Raw genomic sequence first — 18,375 nt, forward strand, 5'->3', positions numbered from 1 at the left:
CTTCCTTCCTTCCTCTCTCTCTTTTTCTCTCTCTCTCTCTTTCTTTTCTTCTCTGTTGCCCAAGCTGGAATGCAGTGGTGCCATCATGGCTCACTGCAGCCTCAACTTCCCAGGCTCAAGCGATCCTCCCATCTCAGCCTCCTGAGTAGCTGAGTCTACAGGCATGCACCACCACACCTGTATAGTTTTTTTTTTTTTGTAGAAGTGGGGGTCTCGCTGTGTTGCCCAGGCTGTCCTTGAACTCCTGGCCTCAAGGGATCCTCCCAGCTCACCCTCCCAAAATGCTGGGATTACAGGCATGAGCCACCGCAATGGCCCATTTCTTTATGTAGTCTTCCAGCTGTTCAGCCAACACTTAACTCTGAACCAACTGCCAATCTTTCAATCTACTAGTGACCTGAAAGCCTTTCCTGGCTGACCCAACATATACTTCCCATGTATGGATTTATGTCTTTGCCTGTAACTACTGTCTCCCTAAGATGCATAAAACCAAGCTGTAACCCAACCACTTTGGGCTCACGTTCTCAGGACCCCCTGAGGCTGTGTCACCAGCCATGGTCACTCAAATAGGAGGCCCAGAATAAAACTCTTTACAGACTTTGACTCTTTTTGGTCAACATAACCTAACCCTAAACATAATCCTCCTGGGGAAGGTAAGATCACAGGTATCTCTTCTTCGTTCAATTTGTGTGTGTATGTCCTTATTTCTCTACAGTTTTTAGGCATTCACTGTGTGATCTAGAAAAGCTATGGAGTCTCGCTTTGTCGCCAGGATGGAGTGCAGTGGCGTGATCTCGGCTCACTGCAACCTCCACCTCCCAGGTTCAAGTGATTCTCCTGCCTCAGCCTCCCGAGTAGCTGGGATTACAGGCACGCGCCACCACGCCCAGCTAATTTTTGTATTTTTAGTAGAGACAGGGTTTCAGCATGTTGGCCAGGATGATCTCTATCTCTTGACCTCGCGATCTGCCCGCCTCGGCCTCCCAAAGTGCTGGGATTACAGGCTTGAGCCACCGCGCCCAGCTACAAATTCTATTTTCTTTTTGTTCCTTGGAAAGCATCGCTGGGCATTTATCCTGTCCCAGTATTTGAGTGAAACTTCTCAGCATTTCAGAGCAGTGACCATGATACACCCTTTCCTTTCCTTCTCCTTATGGGAAACTCGGTTCTAACCCAGAGGACTTGGGCTCCAGGACCCAGTAAGGCAGCCCTGGACTTGACCCTAAAAGGGAGTAAAGACAAAGGTGAAGTTCAGTCCGGGGTTCAGGGCTGCCAAAGCTCATAGCCTGGAGCTTCTTCACCTTTAGGCGGGGTAGAGACATTTAAAATGGCCCCTAAACTTGGAGGGCGTGTAAAGCTCATAGGCTGGAGCGTCTTAACCTTTAGGCGGGGTAGAGACATTTAAGACGGCCCCTAAACTTGGGGAGCGCATAGGCTCATGGGAAATAGAGTCCGTTACTTGTCCTGGGACCGGTGGTGGGTGTCCCGGGAGGCGGACTTCCGGTGCACTCCTGCGTGTGTGCACCTCTCCCTGCGTGCGTGTTCGCGCGTGCGTGCTCGCACATGCGCGCCACCTCCGCACTGCCCTCGCTTCCTGCGCCTCTTCAGGTCATCGCTTGCTGTCGTTCCCAGGCTTTGGCCTCTAGTGGACGAGAATCACCGAGTCTGCGGGGCTGGACGCTGACCGCCCGGGCCAGCACCTAGGCGGGCGGGAGCTGTGCGGCCCAGGGTTCGCGCGGGCCGGGTAGAGGCTCGAGCCGGGACCCCCGAGCGTGAACCCCGGAGCCGGCGGCGCTGGGGCCAGAGGGGCCGGGCGGGAGGTGGTGGCGGAGGCGAAGGGGCGACAGGACCTGGGCCTGGCCCGTGTGTGTTCTCAGCGGCCTGGCGCCAGCCGTCGCTGTACGGTGAGCCCCAGGGAGGCGGATCTGGGCCCCGAGAAGGACACCCGCCTGGATTTGCCCCGTAGGCCCGGCCCGGGCCCCTCGGGAGCAGAACAGCTTTGGTGAGGTGGACAGGAGGGGACCTCGCGAGCAGACGCGCGCGCCAGCGACAGCAGCCCTCCCCGGCCTCTCGGGAGCCGTGGGGCAGAGGCTGCGGAGCCCCAGGAGGGTAAGTCTTGGGTTTTTGGGCCCGGAGCGAGAAGGGCCTGGGTGAAGTCACCGTGTGTTGGGGACCTTAGAGTGTGGGGCAGAGGGAGGGTCCCGATTGCTTGCCGGAGAGACATGTGTTGGGTTTGAGGGCAGGGTCTGGCTGCACCGAACAGGCGCTGCATGGGAAGATCTGGGAGGACGAGGCTTACGGAGGCGTGGAGGGTGTCACCACCCTCAGCTGCGGACGTCATCTCCACTCCCCGCTAACCCCTAACAGTCCTTCCTCCTCCTCTCCGTGCTCCAGATTTCGACCGCCTCTAACGTCCGTCAGCACCTCTGTTTTCTCATTTAAGTGTCTGCTGATTCGCCCCTTAGATCTGCCCTGGGAGAATCGTAGTAATGCAGGAACAGTCTGCAGGGATTCTCTCCTGCTGCCTCAGTTGCTAGGGGAAGAGACTGGGCCTTAGCAGGTGGGTGACTTGACCAGGTCACCGGCTTTGTGGGTAGAGCTGCTCATAGTAGAACCCAGGAGACTTATCTCCCAGGCCAGTGTTCTTTCTCCCGTATCCTAGTTTTCTTAATAGAAGATTATTAGGTGCAGCAATAACCAAGTTCAGTTAGATAATTTAGAAGCAAAACCATATTTTATACACATTCATTTCTGAGAGCTCACATACTCAATTCCTATGGCTTATTTTATTTTAAGCAGTTTAAAGACACAATAAGAAAATGCGGGCGGGATGCAGTGGCTCACACCTGTAATCCGAGCACTTTGCGGGGCTAGGGCAAGAGTATCCCTTGAGACCAGGAGTTAGAGACCAGCCTAGACAACATGGGGAGACCCTGACTACAAAAAATACAAAAGTCGCCAGGCATGCTGGGATGCATCTGTGGTCCCAGCTACTCAGGAGGCTGAAGTGGGAGGATGGATGGAGCCCAGGAGGTCGAGGCTGCAGAGAGCCGTGAATGCACCACTGCACTCCAGCCTGGGTGGCAGATTGAGACCCTGTCTCAACAAACAAACCACAAAAAACATGAGCCGTATAATGGGAATTTTTTTTCTTTTTGCACCTTGTATTTGATGATGATGGCAGACTATTTGTAACAGGAGTCGTGTTACCCATGAGAGTCTAACTCATCTAATTACTACCTGATTATCTTAGAGTTACAGGTGCATGCTTCCCCTAGCACTCTTTTTTTTTTTTTTTTTTTTTTTTTTTTTTTTTTTTGAGACAATGTCTCTCACCCGGTCTGGAATGCAACAGCGTGGTCTCGGCTCACTGCAACTTCCACCTCCCAGGTTCAAAGGATTCTCGTGCCTCAGCCTCCTGAGTAGCTGGGACTACAGGCATGTGACACTATGCCTGGCTAATTTTTTTTTTGTTATTTTTAAGTAGAGACGGGGTTTTGCCATGTTGGCCCAGGCAGGTGGATCACTTGAGGCCAGAATTTGAGACCAGCCTGGCCAACATGGCGAAACCCTGTATCAGTCTTTTAGACCCTTCTGAGTGTTTGCAGGTTGAGTGTTCACAGGGTGTTAGCCTATTGAGCTTTCTTTTGTGGTTCTTATGCAGGTGATTTCTGCCTTTGCAGGCCAGAGCCCTCATGACTTCAGTGACCTGCTTCTGCCCCTCTAGGTCTATCAGCCACAGTCTCTGCAAGTTTCCAAGAGCAGCAGAAAATGAACACATTGCAGGTGAGTTTTCCTGCTTGTGTATATGTTCCTCAACTTTATTTTATGATGCATTTTAAGAGGTTTGTAAGGATTCATACTTTTTTTTTTCTTTTTTTGAGATGGAGTCTTGCTCTGTTGCCCAGGCTGCAGTGCAGTGGCATGATCTCGCTTCACTGCAACCTCCACCTCCTGGGTTCAAGTGATTCTCCTGCCTCAGCCTCCTGAGTAGCAGGGATTACAGGCGTGCACCACCATGGCCAGCTAATTTTTTGTATTTTTAGAAGAGATGGGGTTTCACTATGTTGGCCAGGCTGGTCTCAAACTCCTGACCTCAGGTGATCCTCCCGCCTCAGCCTCCCAAAGTGCTGGGATTACAGGCATGAGCCACCGAGCCCAGCCAGGATTCATACTTTAAAATGGGAATGTGGAAATAGACATTATCCTGTAAAATATAGTTAGTGTGGCAGATCAGCACCAAAAATGATTTGTGAAGCTTGTATGTATGGGTAGTATATTTTAAGGCTGTTGAAATTGAGCCGCACCTAGGACTGATATTCTTGGCAGTCATCACAAAAGGAAAATGCCATCTGTATTAGTCCATTCTCACACTGCTATAGAGAAATAACCAAGACTGGGTAATTTATAAAGAAAAGAGGTTTAATTGGCTCACGTCTGCAGGCTCTATCATAGGAAGCATGGCTGAGGAGGCCTCAGGAAACTTACAGTCAGGTGAAAGGTGAAGGGAAAGCGGGTGCATCTTCCATCACCAGAGCAGGAGGAAGAGGGAACATTGGGGATTACAATTGAACATGAGATTTGGGAGGCGACACACACCGAAACCATATCACCATCCGTGACATCGTTTGCATTGATTATAAGGAGAAACCAGTTTTGTTACTTGTGCATTTAAAAGATTTTCTAGGACTTGGAAAAATTTCTTCATTCAAGTTGATATAATTGTGGATAGCTTTCCTAACAACCACCATTAAATTACCGTAACTTATGGCTTATTCTTGGTGCTTATGTAAGCAGAGGGCCTGCTGCCCAAGGAGAATTTGGTGCATATAATTTTTCCAGGGATGGAAATATCGTGATCCAAGTAAACAATTCTGTTTTTACTGTTGAGTCCTAGATCATGGGGGGAATGAATGACGTGATCATCCATCAAATATTTGTTCGTCTTTTTGTTCGGGTTGCACAGCAAACAATACAAACAGTTACTCTCTTGTGAAGATTTCCTCATTTCTATTTCTCATTTCACTTCTCAGTGTTTTCGTTTTGTCCTTTTCACTTTGCTAAGTCAGTCAGTAAAGGTGACCAGTGATTTAATTGCATGTCAAATCCAGCGGGCATTTCCTAGCCCCTTCCTCACAGGACCCTTTGTCTGCCTTTGACATCCGTTACTTCCAAACTGATATTTTCTCCATAGAGTCTCTCTTTTCTTGGCTTTTAAAAAGATTCATCTGTAAGTATTTGTTTGTCTTTAAATGGTGAAGTCTGTTTTGTTTTGTTTCTTTTTTTCTTTTTTTGAGATAGGGTCTTGCTCTGTCGCCCAGGCTGGAGTGTAGAGACATGATCACAACTCACTGCAACCTCAATCTCCCGGGCCCACACGATCCTCTTGCCTCAGCCTCCCGCGTAGCTGGGACTACAGGTGCACGCTGCCACACCTCGCTAGTTTTTTTGTATTTTAGTAGAGACTGGCTTTCACCGTGTCATGCATGTCGAACTCCTGAGCTCAGGCAGTCTGCCCGCCTCGGCGTCCCAAAGTGTTAGGATTACAGGCATGTGCCACTGCTCCCGGCCTAGAAATGTACTCTCACTGTATTGCTCAGGCTGGTCTCAAACTCCTGGCCTCAAGCAGTCCTTTCACTTTGGCCTCCCAAAGTGGTAGGATTACAGGTGTAAGCCACCACACCTGGCCTATAAGGAATCTTTTTAAAAGGGGCTAGGAATAACCCATAATACTGTCTTTCTTAATACACGTGGCAGTTGCGTTAAATCTTTTAATAGTTCCCATAGTATGTCTCTTGCGTGCTCATTGTTTTGAAGAAACTGTGTTGGTTATCCTCAGTTTGGATTGTGTTACCCTTGTTTCACCTTTAGCACATTTTTAAAAAATATCTTGTATGCCTTGGTAAAATTGGTAGTTTGATCTGGAAGTCTAATCAGGTTTATGTTCAGTTCTTTTCACACAACTATACCATACGTGGCATTTGTCTACTTCCGGAGGCATGTGTTACCTTCTTTGTTTTTGTGAAGTTAAGAACTATTGACTGTTGATTATTGCTGTGATTTACTATTGCTGTGATTTGCCTTCATTAGGGGAGGCAAAATGGTGATCTGCTAATTCTACCATTTTTTCTTTATTTACTAGCCAAAATACCTTTCTTTTCTTTTTTTGGAGACAGAGTCTCACTCTGTCGCCCAGGCTGGCACATTTGTGGCTCACTGCAGCCTCAAACTCCTGTGCTCAAGTGATCCTCCCACTTCAGCCTCCCAAGTAGCTGGGAGTATAGTCATATGCCACAATGCCCAGCGGATTTTTTAATTTTTAGTAGAGACAGGTTTCTCTATGTTGCCCAGGCTGGTCTGGAACTGGGCTCAAGTGATCCTCTTCTTTGACCTCCCAGTGTTGGGATTATAGGCATGAGCCACCACGGCCGGCCTAGAATACTTTTCTAAAGATAAATTTCTATTCTCTATTTGTTTATGTAATTCATGCAGGAAAGACAGTTTCTAAAATATTGAGTAGGCTTTTAAGCAGGAGGGTATTTTGTTTTGTTACCATCATGAGCTCATGGGTTTAAACAGATAGTAAATATTTCAGTACATAGAAGTTGTGATTCTTTTTCAAAATTAAGTGGTTCCATCTTTGGCCAGACGGAATCCCTTTAAGTTGGTTTCTGAGTCCTTTTGAAATATATTTGATATATATGATAGCAAATATATACATATAATATATATTTGATAGCAAATATATATATATTTGATAGCAAATATATATATGATAGCAAATATATGTATATATTTGCTATCAAATATATACATATATTTGATAGCAAATATATACATATATTTGATAGCATTATTTTCTATTTAGCATTTTATTTTGAAATCATTTCAGATTTTCAGAAAAATTGCAAGGATTTTACAAAGAAATCCCAGATACTTCCTTTTGTTCAGATACTTCATTCTTAACATTTTCCCACATTAATCATTTATATGCCTATATACGTATGTGTATATATATATTTATATATATATATATTTTCTGAACTATTTGAGAGTGGGTATAACGTGTCATGCCTCTTTACCCTATAAAGTTTTAGATTAGAGCTCATAAAATCAAGAATATTCTATTAAATATCCATAGCACAGTAATTGAATTCAGGAAATTTATCATTGATTTAATACTTTTATCTAAACTATATTTCATTTTCCAGTTTTGCCAATTTCCCAATAATTTCCTTTATAGCAATTTTTAATTTTTGGTAGAAGATTCAGTCTAGGACTGTTAATTGCCTTTAGTTTTCATGCTTTTTAAGTCTGTTTAATACGGATTTGTTCCGCAGTGCCATTATAACATTTGAAGAATACAGGCCAATGATTTTATAGAAGTCTTTAAATTTAGGTTTCCCTGATCTTTCTTCATGATTAGATTTAGACTGTGAATTTTTGTCTGGAATGCTACATGGAACCTCTTAAATTTATGGCTCAGAACAGGATCTGTCTTGGGAAAATTCTGTGCATGCCTAAGAAGATGGCTTGTTCTGCTCTGGTTGGGTGGAGTGTTTGATAAATATTAATGAGATCAAGTTGGTTGGTTGTGTTGTTCAGGTGTACTATATCCTTGTTGATTGTGTGCCCACTTGTGTCAATTGTGGGGGAGAGGGGATTGAAATCTGCTGCAGTTGTGGTTCTGTTTCTCTTTGCAATTTTACCACTTTTTGCTTTATGTGTTATGTTAGATACATAAATGTTCAAGGTTATTACATCCTGTTGATTAATTAACCACTTTGTAAAATGGCCTTCCTTATCCCTGCTAATATTCCAGGCTGTGAAATGTACTTTGTTATTTATGTAGCATTCTTTTGAGTAATACATGCATGGTATATCTTATTCCATCCTTTTACTTTTAACCTATTTGCATCTTTATATCTAAAGTATTATTTCTTACAGGCAGCAAAATTTGGATCTTGCTTGTTTTCATCAGTCTATTTCTGTCTCATAATTGGGTATGTATAGACCGTTTACATGTAATGTGATTATTGATAAGACGAGTTAGGTTATAGTCCGTTGTCTTTGCTTTCTTTCAGTCTCATCTTCTTTGTTTCTTTTTAAAATGTCTCTGTTTGTCTTCCTTCCTTTTGATTAGTTGAGAATTTTTTATGATTCTACTTTATATCTTTTGTTGGGTTTTTAGCTATCACACTGTTTTGTTATTTAGTTATTTATAGTATGCAACTTTAATTGTCATAATTTATTCTTAAGTAATATCCATTTTTCTTAGAATAAGAGAAGCTTATAATAGGACACTTCCATTTCTCTCCTCTTGGTCTTTACACCGTTGTTCATTTTATTTTTACAGGTGGTATCAGTGCCACACACTATCTATTACGTTGTTGTTAATTAAACAGTATTTATTTATTTATTTATTTATTTATTTATTTTGAGACAGAGTCTCACTCTGTCCCCCAGGCTGGAGTGCAGAGGTGCTATCTTGGCCCACTGCAACCTCTGCCTCCCGGGTGCAAGTGATTCTCCTGCCTCAGCCTCCTGGGTAGCTGGGATTACAGACACCCACCATCACGCCTGGCTAATTTTTGTATTTTTAGTAGAGACAAGGTTTCGCCATGTTGGCCAGGCTGGTCTCGAACTCCTGACCTCAGGTCACCCATCTGCCTCAGCCGGCCAAAGTGCTGGGATTACAAGTGTGAGCCACCACACTTGGCCCAGGTATCTTTTAAAGAGATTTAAGTAATGAGAGAAAATACACAGTTACCATTTCTGGTACTCTTCATTCCTTTGTGTAAATCTAAATTTTTATTTGCTGTCATTTTACTTCTGCCTGAAGGACTTTCTTTAACATTTCTTCTAGTTGATGATGAATTATTATATGTCTGCAAATGTCTTCATTGTGTCTTTGCTTTTAAAGGTGTTTTTGCTGGATTTTTCTCCACAGTGCTTTAAATATGTTTCTCTGTTGTCTTCCTGCTTACATTTTTTTCTAAGAGAAATCTGATCACATACTCATGTTTGTTCCCCTATATATAACATGTCTTTTTTTCTTCCCCCCTTATTGTTTTAAACTTTTTATCACTAGTTTTGGACAATTTGATTGCAATATGTCATGGTATCATTTTTTTCATGTTTCTGTTTTGGGGATCATTGAACTTCTTGGATCTTGGGTTTATGGTGTCATCACTTGGGGAACATTTTTATCATTATCTCTTCAAGTACCCGCCACCTCCCCTCCATTGATTCTTGTTGCCTGTATATTAGGCCACTTGAAATTTTCCCACAACACACTGTTGCTCTTTATTTGCTTTTAATTCTTTTTTCTCTGTTTCATTTTATGTAACTTCTGTTGCTGTCTTTATATTCACTAATCTCTTTTTTCCACGATGCTGTTCATCTTTTCCAGTATAATTTTCATCTCAGATATTGTACTATCTGTAGAAGGTTAGCGTGGGTCTTTTTTACATCTTGACTGTCTGGATTTTTTTGAACATTTGGAATAGAACGATGAACTCTCTCAGTGCTCTGTGCCGGTTGTGAACTCTGTGTCAATTCTGGGCCAGTTTTGATGGACTGATTCTTTTCTTCCTTATGGGTTGTAATTTCCTGCCCATTTTCCCATCCCACAACTCTTTCTCCTCACATCTGCCTCGGTTCTTCTTCCCTGCTCCATGGCCTGGAAACGCTCAAGGCAGAAGTTGATTGGTTCACCTTATTTCCCATCACTCATAGATAACTCTACTGCCTGATAATCAGTGCCTTGAAAACCATTGCTTCAGCCCAGGCGTGGTGGCTCATAACTGTAATCACAGCACTTTGGGAGGCCAAGGCAGGCGGATCATGGGGTCAGGAGTTCAAGAGCAGCCTGACCAACATGGTGAAACCCCGTCTCTACTAAAAATATAAAAATTAGCCAGGCGTGCTGGTGCATGCTTGTAATCCCAGCTACTTGGGAGGCTGAGGCAGGAGAATCACTGGAACTCAGGAGACGGAGGTTGCAGTGAGCCAAGATTGTGCCATTGCACTCCAGCCTGGAAGACAAGAGCGAGACTTTGTCTCAAAAAAAACAAAAACAAAAACAAAAACAAACAAACCATTGCTTCATATATGTTCTCCATTTTATTTTTCTTTCTGTTTTTGATCTTGTTGTTGTTGTTTGGTGTGTGCTGTTTCAGGTTGGAGGGTATATGCAGTACCTGTTAAGTTTATCACACCTGAGGGCAGAAGTCCTCATGTCTCTCTCTCTCTATTTTTTCTAATATATATATATTTTTTCTTTGTAGAGACAGGGTCTTGCTCTGTTGCCAAAGCTGGTCTCAAGCTCCTGGCCTCAAGCAGTCCTTCTGCCTCAGCTTTCCAGAGTGCTGGGATTACAGGCATGAGCCACCACACCTGGACTGGATCCAGTATTATCCATGTCCAAATGGTTTTTTTCCCTGAGCTGTTTTTGATTTTCTTCCACCTCATATGAACTGTAGTGTTGGCTTATCTAGTTCCAGGAAAAAGCTTTTTGGTACTTTTATTGGGATTGCATATTTATAAAGTAATTTAGGGTAACTGATATCTTTGTATTATTACGTTGACCTTAATAATACAACTAATTTTTTTTTTTTTTGGATTTTTAGTAGAGATGGGGTTTCACCATGTTGACCAGGCTGGTCTTAAACTCCTGACCTCAGGTGATCTGCCCACCTCAGCCTCCCAAAGTGTTGGGATTACAGGCGTGAGCCACCGTGCCCGAGCACTTTTTTTTTTTTTTTGAGATGGAGTCTCACTCGTCGCCCAGGCTGGAGTGCAGTGGCACAATCTCGGCTCACTGCAAACTCCACCTCCTGGGTTCACTTCATTCTCCTGCCTCAGCTTCCCGAGTAGCTGGGACTACAGGCACCCGCCGCCATGCCCGGCTAATTTTTTGTATTTTTAGTAGAGACGTGGTTTCACCGTGTTAGCCAGGATGGTCTCGATCTCCTGACCTCGTGATCTGCCCGCCTTGGCCTCCCAAAGTGCTGGGATTACAGGCGTGAGCCACCGCGCCTGGCCGCCCGAGCACTTTTACTTTTCCTTAGTTATATTCCTCTAATTGTTTTCTCTTCTCTAGTTGTAGATAATGAGCATTTTATTAATACCTTGTTCTTGATCTTAGTGGGAAGGTATGTAGTTTTTCCCTGTTAAGTAAAATCCTGACTTTTGGACCAAGAAGACTGAGGCATAAGAGTTTATGTGTGTGCGTGTGTGTGTGCACGTGCATGTGCGTGTGTGTGTATACACACAAACTATATATGTGCTTGTGTGTAATTGAAATACATATGTCGCATATATATCATACGTACTACTGCATATTAGGGTGTAATATTTATATTTGTATATATACATAATATTGATGTTAATGAAGCATCCATCAGTTTCTGTTTTCTTTAGTTTGTTTTTTTAAATCAGGTTTTTCTGTCAAGCTTTTTCAAGTATCTTCATGGATACAAGATTTTTCTTCTTTGCTGTGTTGTAGTGGCCTATCATATTAATAGGTTTCCAAATATTAAACTAGCCTATATTATTGGAATAAGTCCTATTTGTCTGTTGTATATTATGTTTTTAATCTGGTACTGGATTTTGTTTGGTTATGTTTCATTTTGGGTATTTGTATTGATATAAGTGGTATTGTATTGGCATGTAATTTTATGTTATTTATTGGCTGATCCATCTTCTAACCCCTCCACCTCCTTGCCTTCTGGACTAACTTAACCTAGAAGGTTATTACTCTCTCTCGGTGATTTTATCAGCTCCTGTGGCCTGCCTGTGGATAAGCTTGGATGTTCTGCTTTAGTTTCTTAGCCCACCAGCCTAGCGGCTCTGCCTCTGCTATCTCTTGGGATCTACATTGTCCTAGCTATATCACTGGGTTTGAACCCCTTGTTGATATCTTCTTTATAAATAACAGGATAATGCAACATGCTTACTGGGCACTTCCTTTTTCTAAACTACAAGTTTGGGTGGGGTATGCTGGCCCAAGACTGTAATCCCAACACTTTGGGAGGCCAAGGCAGGTGGATTGCTGGAGCCCAGGAGTTTTGCATTTTTCTTTTTTTTTTCTTGAGACAAGGTCTCGCTCTGTTGCCTAGGCTGGAGTGCAGTGTTGCATTCACAGCTCACTGCAGCCTTGACCTCCCAGGCTCAAGCCATCCTCCTGCCTTAGCCTCCCAGGTAGCTGGAACTACAGGCATGTGCCATGATGCCCAGCCAATTTTTTAAAAAATTTTTATTTTTAGTAGAGATGAGGTTCTTACTATGTTGCCCAACCTGGTCTCGAACTCCTGAGCTCAAATGATCCTCCCATCTCGGCCTCCCAAAGTGCTAGGATTATAGGCATGAGCCACCATGCCCAGCCCCAACCTCTTAAAAATTGAAGCTGCTTCATGTTTGCCATTGGTACTTTTTACACCTCATCATATTCTTCTTCCCCTTCATCCCATAGAATACACAATTCATCTTTAAGGACTTCAAGTTAACTGAGTCTGTGAAGCCTAACTGATGGCATAAAGTTAAAATAATTTGATCCTCTTTTGTTAAATCATTCTGCACCTTGTCTGCATTACTCTAATAACAGCTTTGGGCATTCATTCATTTAACGAATATTTATTGCTGTGAGATTGAGATGTTTGAGATAAAACTCAGCCATGCAGATAGCCAGAGGCCACTGGCTATGAGAATAAAAAAGACAAAAGAACAAGGAGCTGAAACTAGGTGAGAGCCCCAGAGCAGTGAGTTAGGAAGAAGAAGACCAGGAACTGAGTGGTGGGCACTCCAACATGAAGAGGTCCAGGAGAAGGGGAGGGCCTGGCAGCAAAGAAGTGACAAGGAGTAAAATGCTTGTGTTTGTTTACATGTTTATCTCCTTATTAGGTTGTCTGCTTTCTCAGAGCAGGCATGGTGTTTCAGTCATCTCATATCCCCAAAACTCAGTTCAGTTGCAAAATAGGAGCTCAGTTGTGTTTTGGGTTTTTATTTTTGTGGGATAATATATATTTTATATATATATATCCCGAAAGGATATATGTTTCCTGTATGATTTCCAATATGATTTCCCTTCCATAATCTGTAACATAAAATAAGGTATACAATGTTCATGGTTAACTTTACGAGTGAGCTTTGTAAAATGATATCCCCCTATCCCTTTTCCATATCTCCCAATTCTGATCATGTTGCCATTACAGGGGCCAGTGTCATTCAAAGATGTGGCTGTGGATTTCACCCAGGAGGAGTGGCAGCAACTGGACCCTGATGAGAAGATAGCATACGGGGATGTGATGTTGGAGAACTACAGCCATCTAGTTTCTGTGGGTGAGGATAGCTTGCTTTCTGAATGCTCTCAGTTGAATGGGGTTTTATCCTTGAGTTTGAAGAAATAAGTGATGACACCATTTAATTCCTTGTGGGCACTAGCTGGAGTGTTTATATTATTCTTCATTGAAAGGTTCTAACTTTGATAAGGTAAAAAATGGAGCACTTCTGTTATGCAGCTTATGAGGTGGCAACATCTTGTACTTTGGAGATTCTGAAGCCAAGCAGCTTGCCCAAGTCCTTCTTCTTTTCCCATTAACAGGGTATGATTATCACCAAGCCAAACATCATCATGGAGTGGAGGTGAAGGAAGTGGAGCAGGGAGAGGAGCCATGGATAATGGAAAGTGAATTTCCATGTCAACATAGTCCAGGTAAGTTAGTAGATTATCACATGTTAAAAAACACTCATCCTCGACCTTTGGGAGTGACTAAAGAGTTGTTTATATGTACTCGGTACCCTCAGTAACACCTCCCAACCCCCAAATATCACTTTCCTTCCCACACACATACCACATACATGAACTCTTTTGTTGATTTTACATTTGATTTACATTGGTAGGGATTTTTTCATTCTAACCTGTACTGGGGACCCAGTCACTTCCTCTTTCTCCAGCATTATCGGTCACTTATTTACTCCCTCACCATTAGAGAATTGTTGTGAGTTTTTTGTTTGTTTGTTTGTTTGCTTTTTGGAGACAGAGTCTTGTTCTATCACCCAGGCTGGTGTGCACTGGTATGTTCTCGCTCACTGCAACCACTATCTCTCAGGTTCAAGCGATTCTCCTTCCTCAGCCTCCTGAGTAGCTGGGATTACAGGCACATGTCACCACGCCTGGCTAATTTTTGTATTTTTAATAGAGACTGGGTTTCACCATGTTGGCCATGCTGGTCTTGAACTTCTGGCCTCAAGTGATCTGCCCACCTCAGCCTCCCAAAGTGCTGAGATTACAGTCCTGAGCCACTGCTTTCGGCCTTACAGAATTGTTTTGTTTTGGGGCATTCAGAAGTCTGACATAAAAATTAACTTGAGACTTTTATGTTCATTCTTTTTATATTCCATTTTCTTTCCTTCCTTGCTTTAAAAATACCTTGGACTTATTTTCTGCCCTCGATTTTATTTACTTCTTTAGGCATTCAGATACCAAAACCTCATCCTCTACCTATGCTTGCGAATTGAGTCACAGCTTGTGGTGTACCTTATTTCCCCAAGTCCATGCTCAGTTGATGTGATGATATAGCGCTCCCTCAGCTTTCCCCTCTTTCCCCAGTGCTCATTTATGACCTGTCTGTGTGTTCATTTCCCCTTCCCCATAACTGGAATCATGCTCTGTCCATAGTAGACATTCAGGAAGTGTGAATTTCATAAGGGAATGTTGGTTCCTTTTCTTGCCTTTTCAGGAGTGTCCCCCTAGAACCCGTTTTCTACTTTTTTGGTTTTCTTTGTATCCCTTAAAAGAGTTTTTCTAATCTCAACTTCTAAGACCTTTTTTCCTGTGTATTTTTGCAGCTTGCCTCCAAATTGATATGTCTGACATTTTTAACCTAGTTGAATATTTTACTTGACAACATAGCAGTACCAGTGAGATAGTTCACTTCCTTCTTTCTCAGAATGTCTGATGATAAACTGTGCACATTCCAAAATCATGAATTCTATCTACCTTCCTCACCTCCCAGTATTTGATTGTGCTAGTCTTCTCTCCATTGTTTGTGTTCTTTCTCTTCTGTGAAATGCCTTGCAGATCATCAGCACATTGTTTCTTTTGACATTAGTGTTCAGTATTCTCCCATACCTGGATTACAGTGGATCCATCTTCCATTCAAATGATCATTGTCCTTTTCCTTCATCTGCATTTTACTTGCCCAGATAATATATATTTTCCTTCCCTTTCTTCCTCCCCTCCCATCCCTCGCTTCCTTCCTTCCTTCCTTCCTTTCTTTTTGAGATGGAGTCTCACTCTCGTCACCCAGGCTGGAGTGCAATGGCATGATCTCGGCTCACTGCAGCCTCCCCCTCTCAGGTTCAAGGGATTCTCCTGCCTCACCCTCCCAAAGCAGCTGGGATTACAGGTGCACACCACCATGCCTGGCTAATTTTTATATTTTTAGTAGAGATGGGGTTTCACCATATTGGTCAGGCTCGTCTCTAACTCCTGACCTTGTGATCCGCCTGCCTCATCCTCTCAAAGTGCTGGGATTACAGGCCTGAGCCACTGTGCCCAGCCTATTTATTTATTGAGACAGAGTCTCACTCTGTCACTGAGGCTGGAGTGCACTGGCGCAATCTTGGCTCACGACAACCTCTGCCTCCCAGGTTCAAGTGATTCTTGTGCCTCAGCCGCCCGAGTAGCTGGGATTACAGGTGTGCACCATCATGCCCGGCCTATTTTTGTATTTTTAGTAGAGACGGGGATTCAGTCTGTTGGCCAGGAGTTCACTCTGTTGAGCTCCTGGCCTTGTGAGCTGCCTGCCTCAGCTTCCCAAAGTGCTGAGATTACAGGCGTGAGCCACTGCACCCAGCCCCCTTCATTTAATTTTAAATTGTGGTTAAAAAAAGAACCTAACATGGCCGGGCGTGGTGGCTCATACCTGTAATCCCAGCACTTTGGGAGGCCGAGGCGGGCGGATCACGAGGTCAGGAGATCAAGACCATCCTGGTGAACACAGTGAAACCCCATCTCTACTAAAAATACAAAAAAATTAGCTGAGTGTGGTGGCAGGCACCTGTAGTCCTAGCTACTTGGGAGGCTGAGGCAGGAGAATGGCATGAACCCGGGGGGCGGAGCTTGCAGTAAGCAGAGATCGCACCACTGCACTCCAGTCTGGGCGACAGAGCGAGACTCCGTCTCAAAAAAAAAAAAAACAACCCACCTTTGACCTAGGCCCCAAAGAATTCCAGCACATAAGAACTCCAGGGAAAATGAGTGGCTCACAATAAACCTAGTAAAACATATAAAGAAACAAGGCACTGACAAAATTATATTCACAAACAGTTTAGATAATCATCTATCATAGATTATAAAATGACTATGTTTAATAAAATTTTAAAAATAAAAGAGGGAGAGAATGGGCTCAAAAAAAGAAATAAAAGGCCGGGCATGGTGGCTCGCACCTGTAATCCCAGCACTTTGGAAGGCCGAGACGGGCAGATCATGAGGTCAAGAGATCAAGACCATCCTGGCCAAAATGGTGAAACCCCATCTCTGCTAAAAATACAAAAATTAGTTGGGTGTGGTGGCATGCACCTGTAATCCAAGCTACTCGGGAGGCTGAGGCAGGAGAATCACATGAACCCGGGAGGCAGAGGTTGCAGTGAGCCAAGATCGCGTCACTGCACTCTAGCCTGGATGACAGAGCAAGACTCTGTCTCAAAGAAAAAAAAAAACTAACACACGGTACAACTGCATGTAAGGTGGAAAAGACAACTGGAATTAAAATGTGCTCAGGTCCTTGTAGAAGACAAGAAATCCAAAGGAAATCAAGCAAAGGGGGAAAAAGAAACAGAAAACAGAAAACGAATGTACCAACTCAATACTAGGCCATAAGGCTAAGTCTCCATAAATTTCTTTCTTTTTTTTTTTTTTTTTTTTTTTTTTGAGACAGAGTCTCACTCTGTTACCCAGGCTGGAGTGCTGTGGCACAATCTCAGCTCATTGCAACCTCTGCCTCCCGGATTCAAGCAATTCTCATGCCTCAGCCTCCCAAGTGGCTGGGATTACAGACAAACGCCACCACATGCAGCTAATTTTTTTATTTTTAGTAGAGACAGGGTTTCACCATGTTGGCCAGGCTGGTCTCAAACTCCTGACCTCAAGTGATCTGCCTGCCTCAGCCTCCCCAAGTGCTGGGATCAAAGGTGTGAGCCACTGTGCCCAGCCCCTACATAAATTTCAAACACCACATTCCCTGAATACAACACAAAAAAGTTAGAAATCAAATAATGAAAATATAACTAGCAAAATTCTGTATGTTTGAAAATTTTAAATATTTTCCCAGAAACTATAAAACTACATGTTAATGTGGATAAATCTCAAACAATCTTAACTGAAATAATTAAATCACAGAAGCCTGAATAATGGATTCATTTACATAATTAAAGAACACATTCATAGTGGTAACACTATAATGAAAGATGAGAAAGATTAACACAAAGTTCACCCTAGTGTTTACCTATGGGTAATAAGGGGACTGTGAGGTAGGGTAGAAAGAAGGTACACAAAGGATCTCTACAGCACTATTAATGTTTCACTTCTTGAGCTGGGGCTAGAGATCTGGGTAATCATTTCATTTTTATTTTTTAAACTACATATAAGCTTTGTACACTTTTGGATATTAGAACTTCAATAAAATTATAAAAAAGAGAAACAGGGAAAAAAGTATAATTGTCAAGATGGAACTAAAAAAATAACATGGGTGAACAAGGTGCCACCCACATGCAAGCTTCCTTCGCATGTCATGTAATGCCTCTCCTCATCTGCTCCATCAATCAATAAAGGCATAATCACTCCTGTGATACCTTTAAGAAAAGAACACACTCTCTCAAAGCTGGGTGCAGTGGTGCACGCCTGTAATCCCAGCCTCCTTTGGGAGGCTGAGGCGGGCAGATCACCTGAGGTCAGGAGCTGGAGACCAGCGAAACCCATCTCTACTAAAAATACAAAAATTAGCTGGGCGTGGTGGTGCTTGTCTGTAATCCCAGCTACTTGGGAGGCTGAGGCATGAGAATCGCTTGAACCCAGGAGGCAGAGGCTGCAGTGAGCCGAGACTGTGCCACTGTACTCCAGCCTGGGTGACAGAAAGAGACTCTGTCTCAAAAAAAAAAAAAAAAAAAAAAGGGACATGCTCTCTCATTCAAGGTTACCCTTCTATCACTCCAAGGATTCACTCCATAATCTTATCTTTCTTGATATGTTACATTCACTAAAACGTTCACATCAAATCAAGTTTGTAGACACTTGTCCTTACCACCTTACAAAAAGTGAGATGGTATCAACAGAGGTAAGACACTGCTTTACCTGCATGTCACTTTTGGCAG

The 18,375-nt window shown here is 43.2% G+C and overlaps 1 protein-coding gene across 15 annotated transcripts in view; it reads left to right on the forward strand.

Moving 5' to 3' along the window:
- The first annotated feature begins 1,520 nt into the window (after window positions 1-1,520).
- The window catches only part of PRKRIP1 (PRKR interacting protein 1), a 63,067-nt gene continuing 46,212 nt past the window's right edge, over window positions 1,521-18,375 (forward strand). For 3 of the 15 annotated variants that reach the window (XR_010158915.1, XM_054656179.2, XM_063815488.1), the window contains exons 1-6: window positions 1,999-2,109; window positions 3,665-3,786; window positions 5,302-5,419; window positions 7,948-8,003; window positions 13,215-13,341; window positions 13,604-13,714. Coding sequence is in view for 13 of the 15 variants with exons in the window: in XM_054656179.2 (XP_054512154.1) it covers window positions 3,772-3,786; window positions 5,302-5,419; window positions 7,948-8,003; window positions 13,215-13,341; window positions 13,604-13,714 (427 nt within the window). In the remaining 2 variants the exon portion in view is untranslated. Of the gene's footprint in view, window positions 2,110-2,465; window positions 2,561-3,664; window positions 3,787-5,301; window positions 5,420-7,947; window positions 8,004-13,214; window positions 13,342-13,603; window positions 13,715-14,473; window positions 18,370-18,375 lie in introns of those variants that run through there. The other 12 variants (XM_063815489.1, XM_054656180.2, XM_063815486.1 and 9 more) reach the window with 12 other exon arrangements.

This window comes from Pan troglodytes, chromosome 6 (genome assembly GCF_028858775.2).
Source record: "Pan troglodytes isolate AG18354 chromosome 6, NHGRI_mPanTro3-v2.0_pri, whole genome shotgun sequence".
Taxonomy (NCBI): domain Eukaryota; kingdom Metazoa; phylum Chordata; class Mammalia; order Primates; family Hominidae; genus Pan; species Pan troglodytes.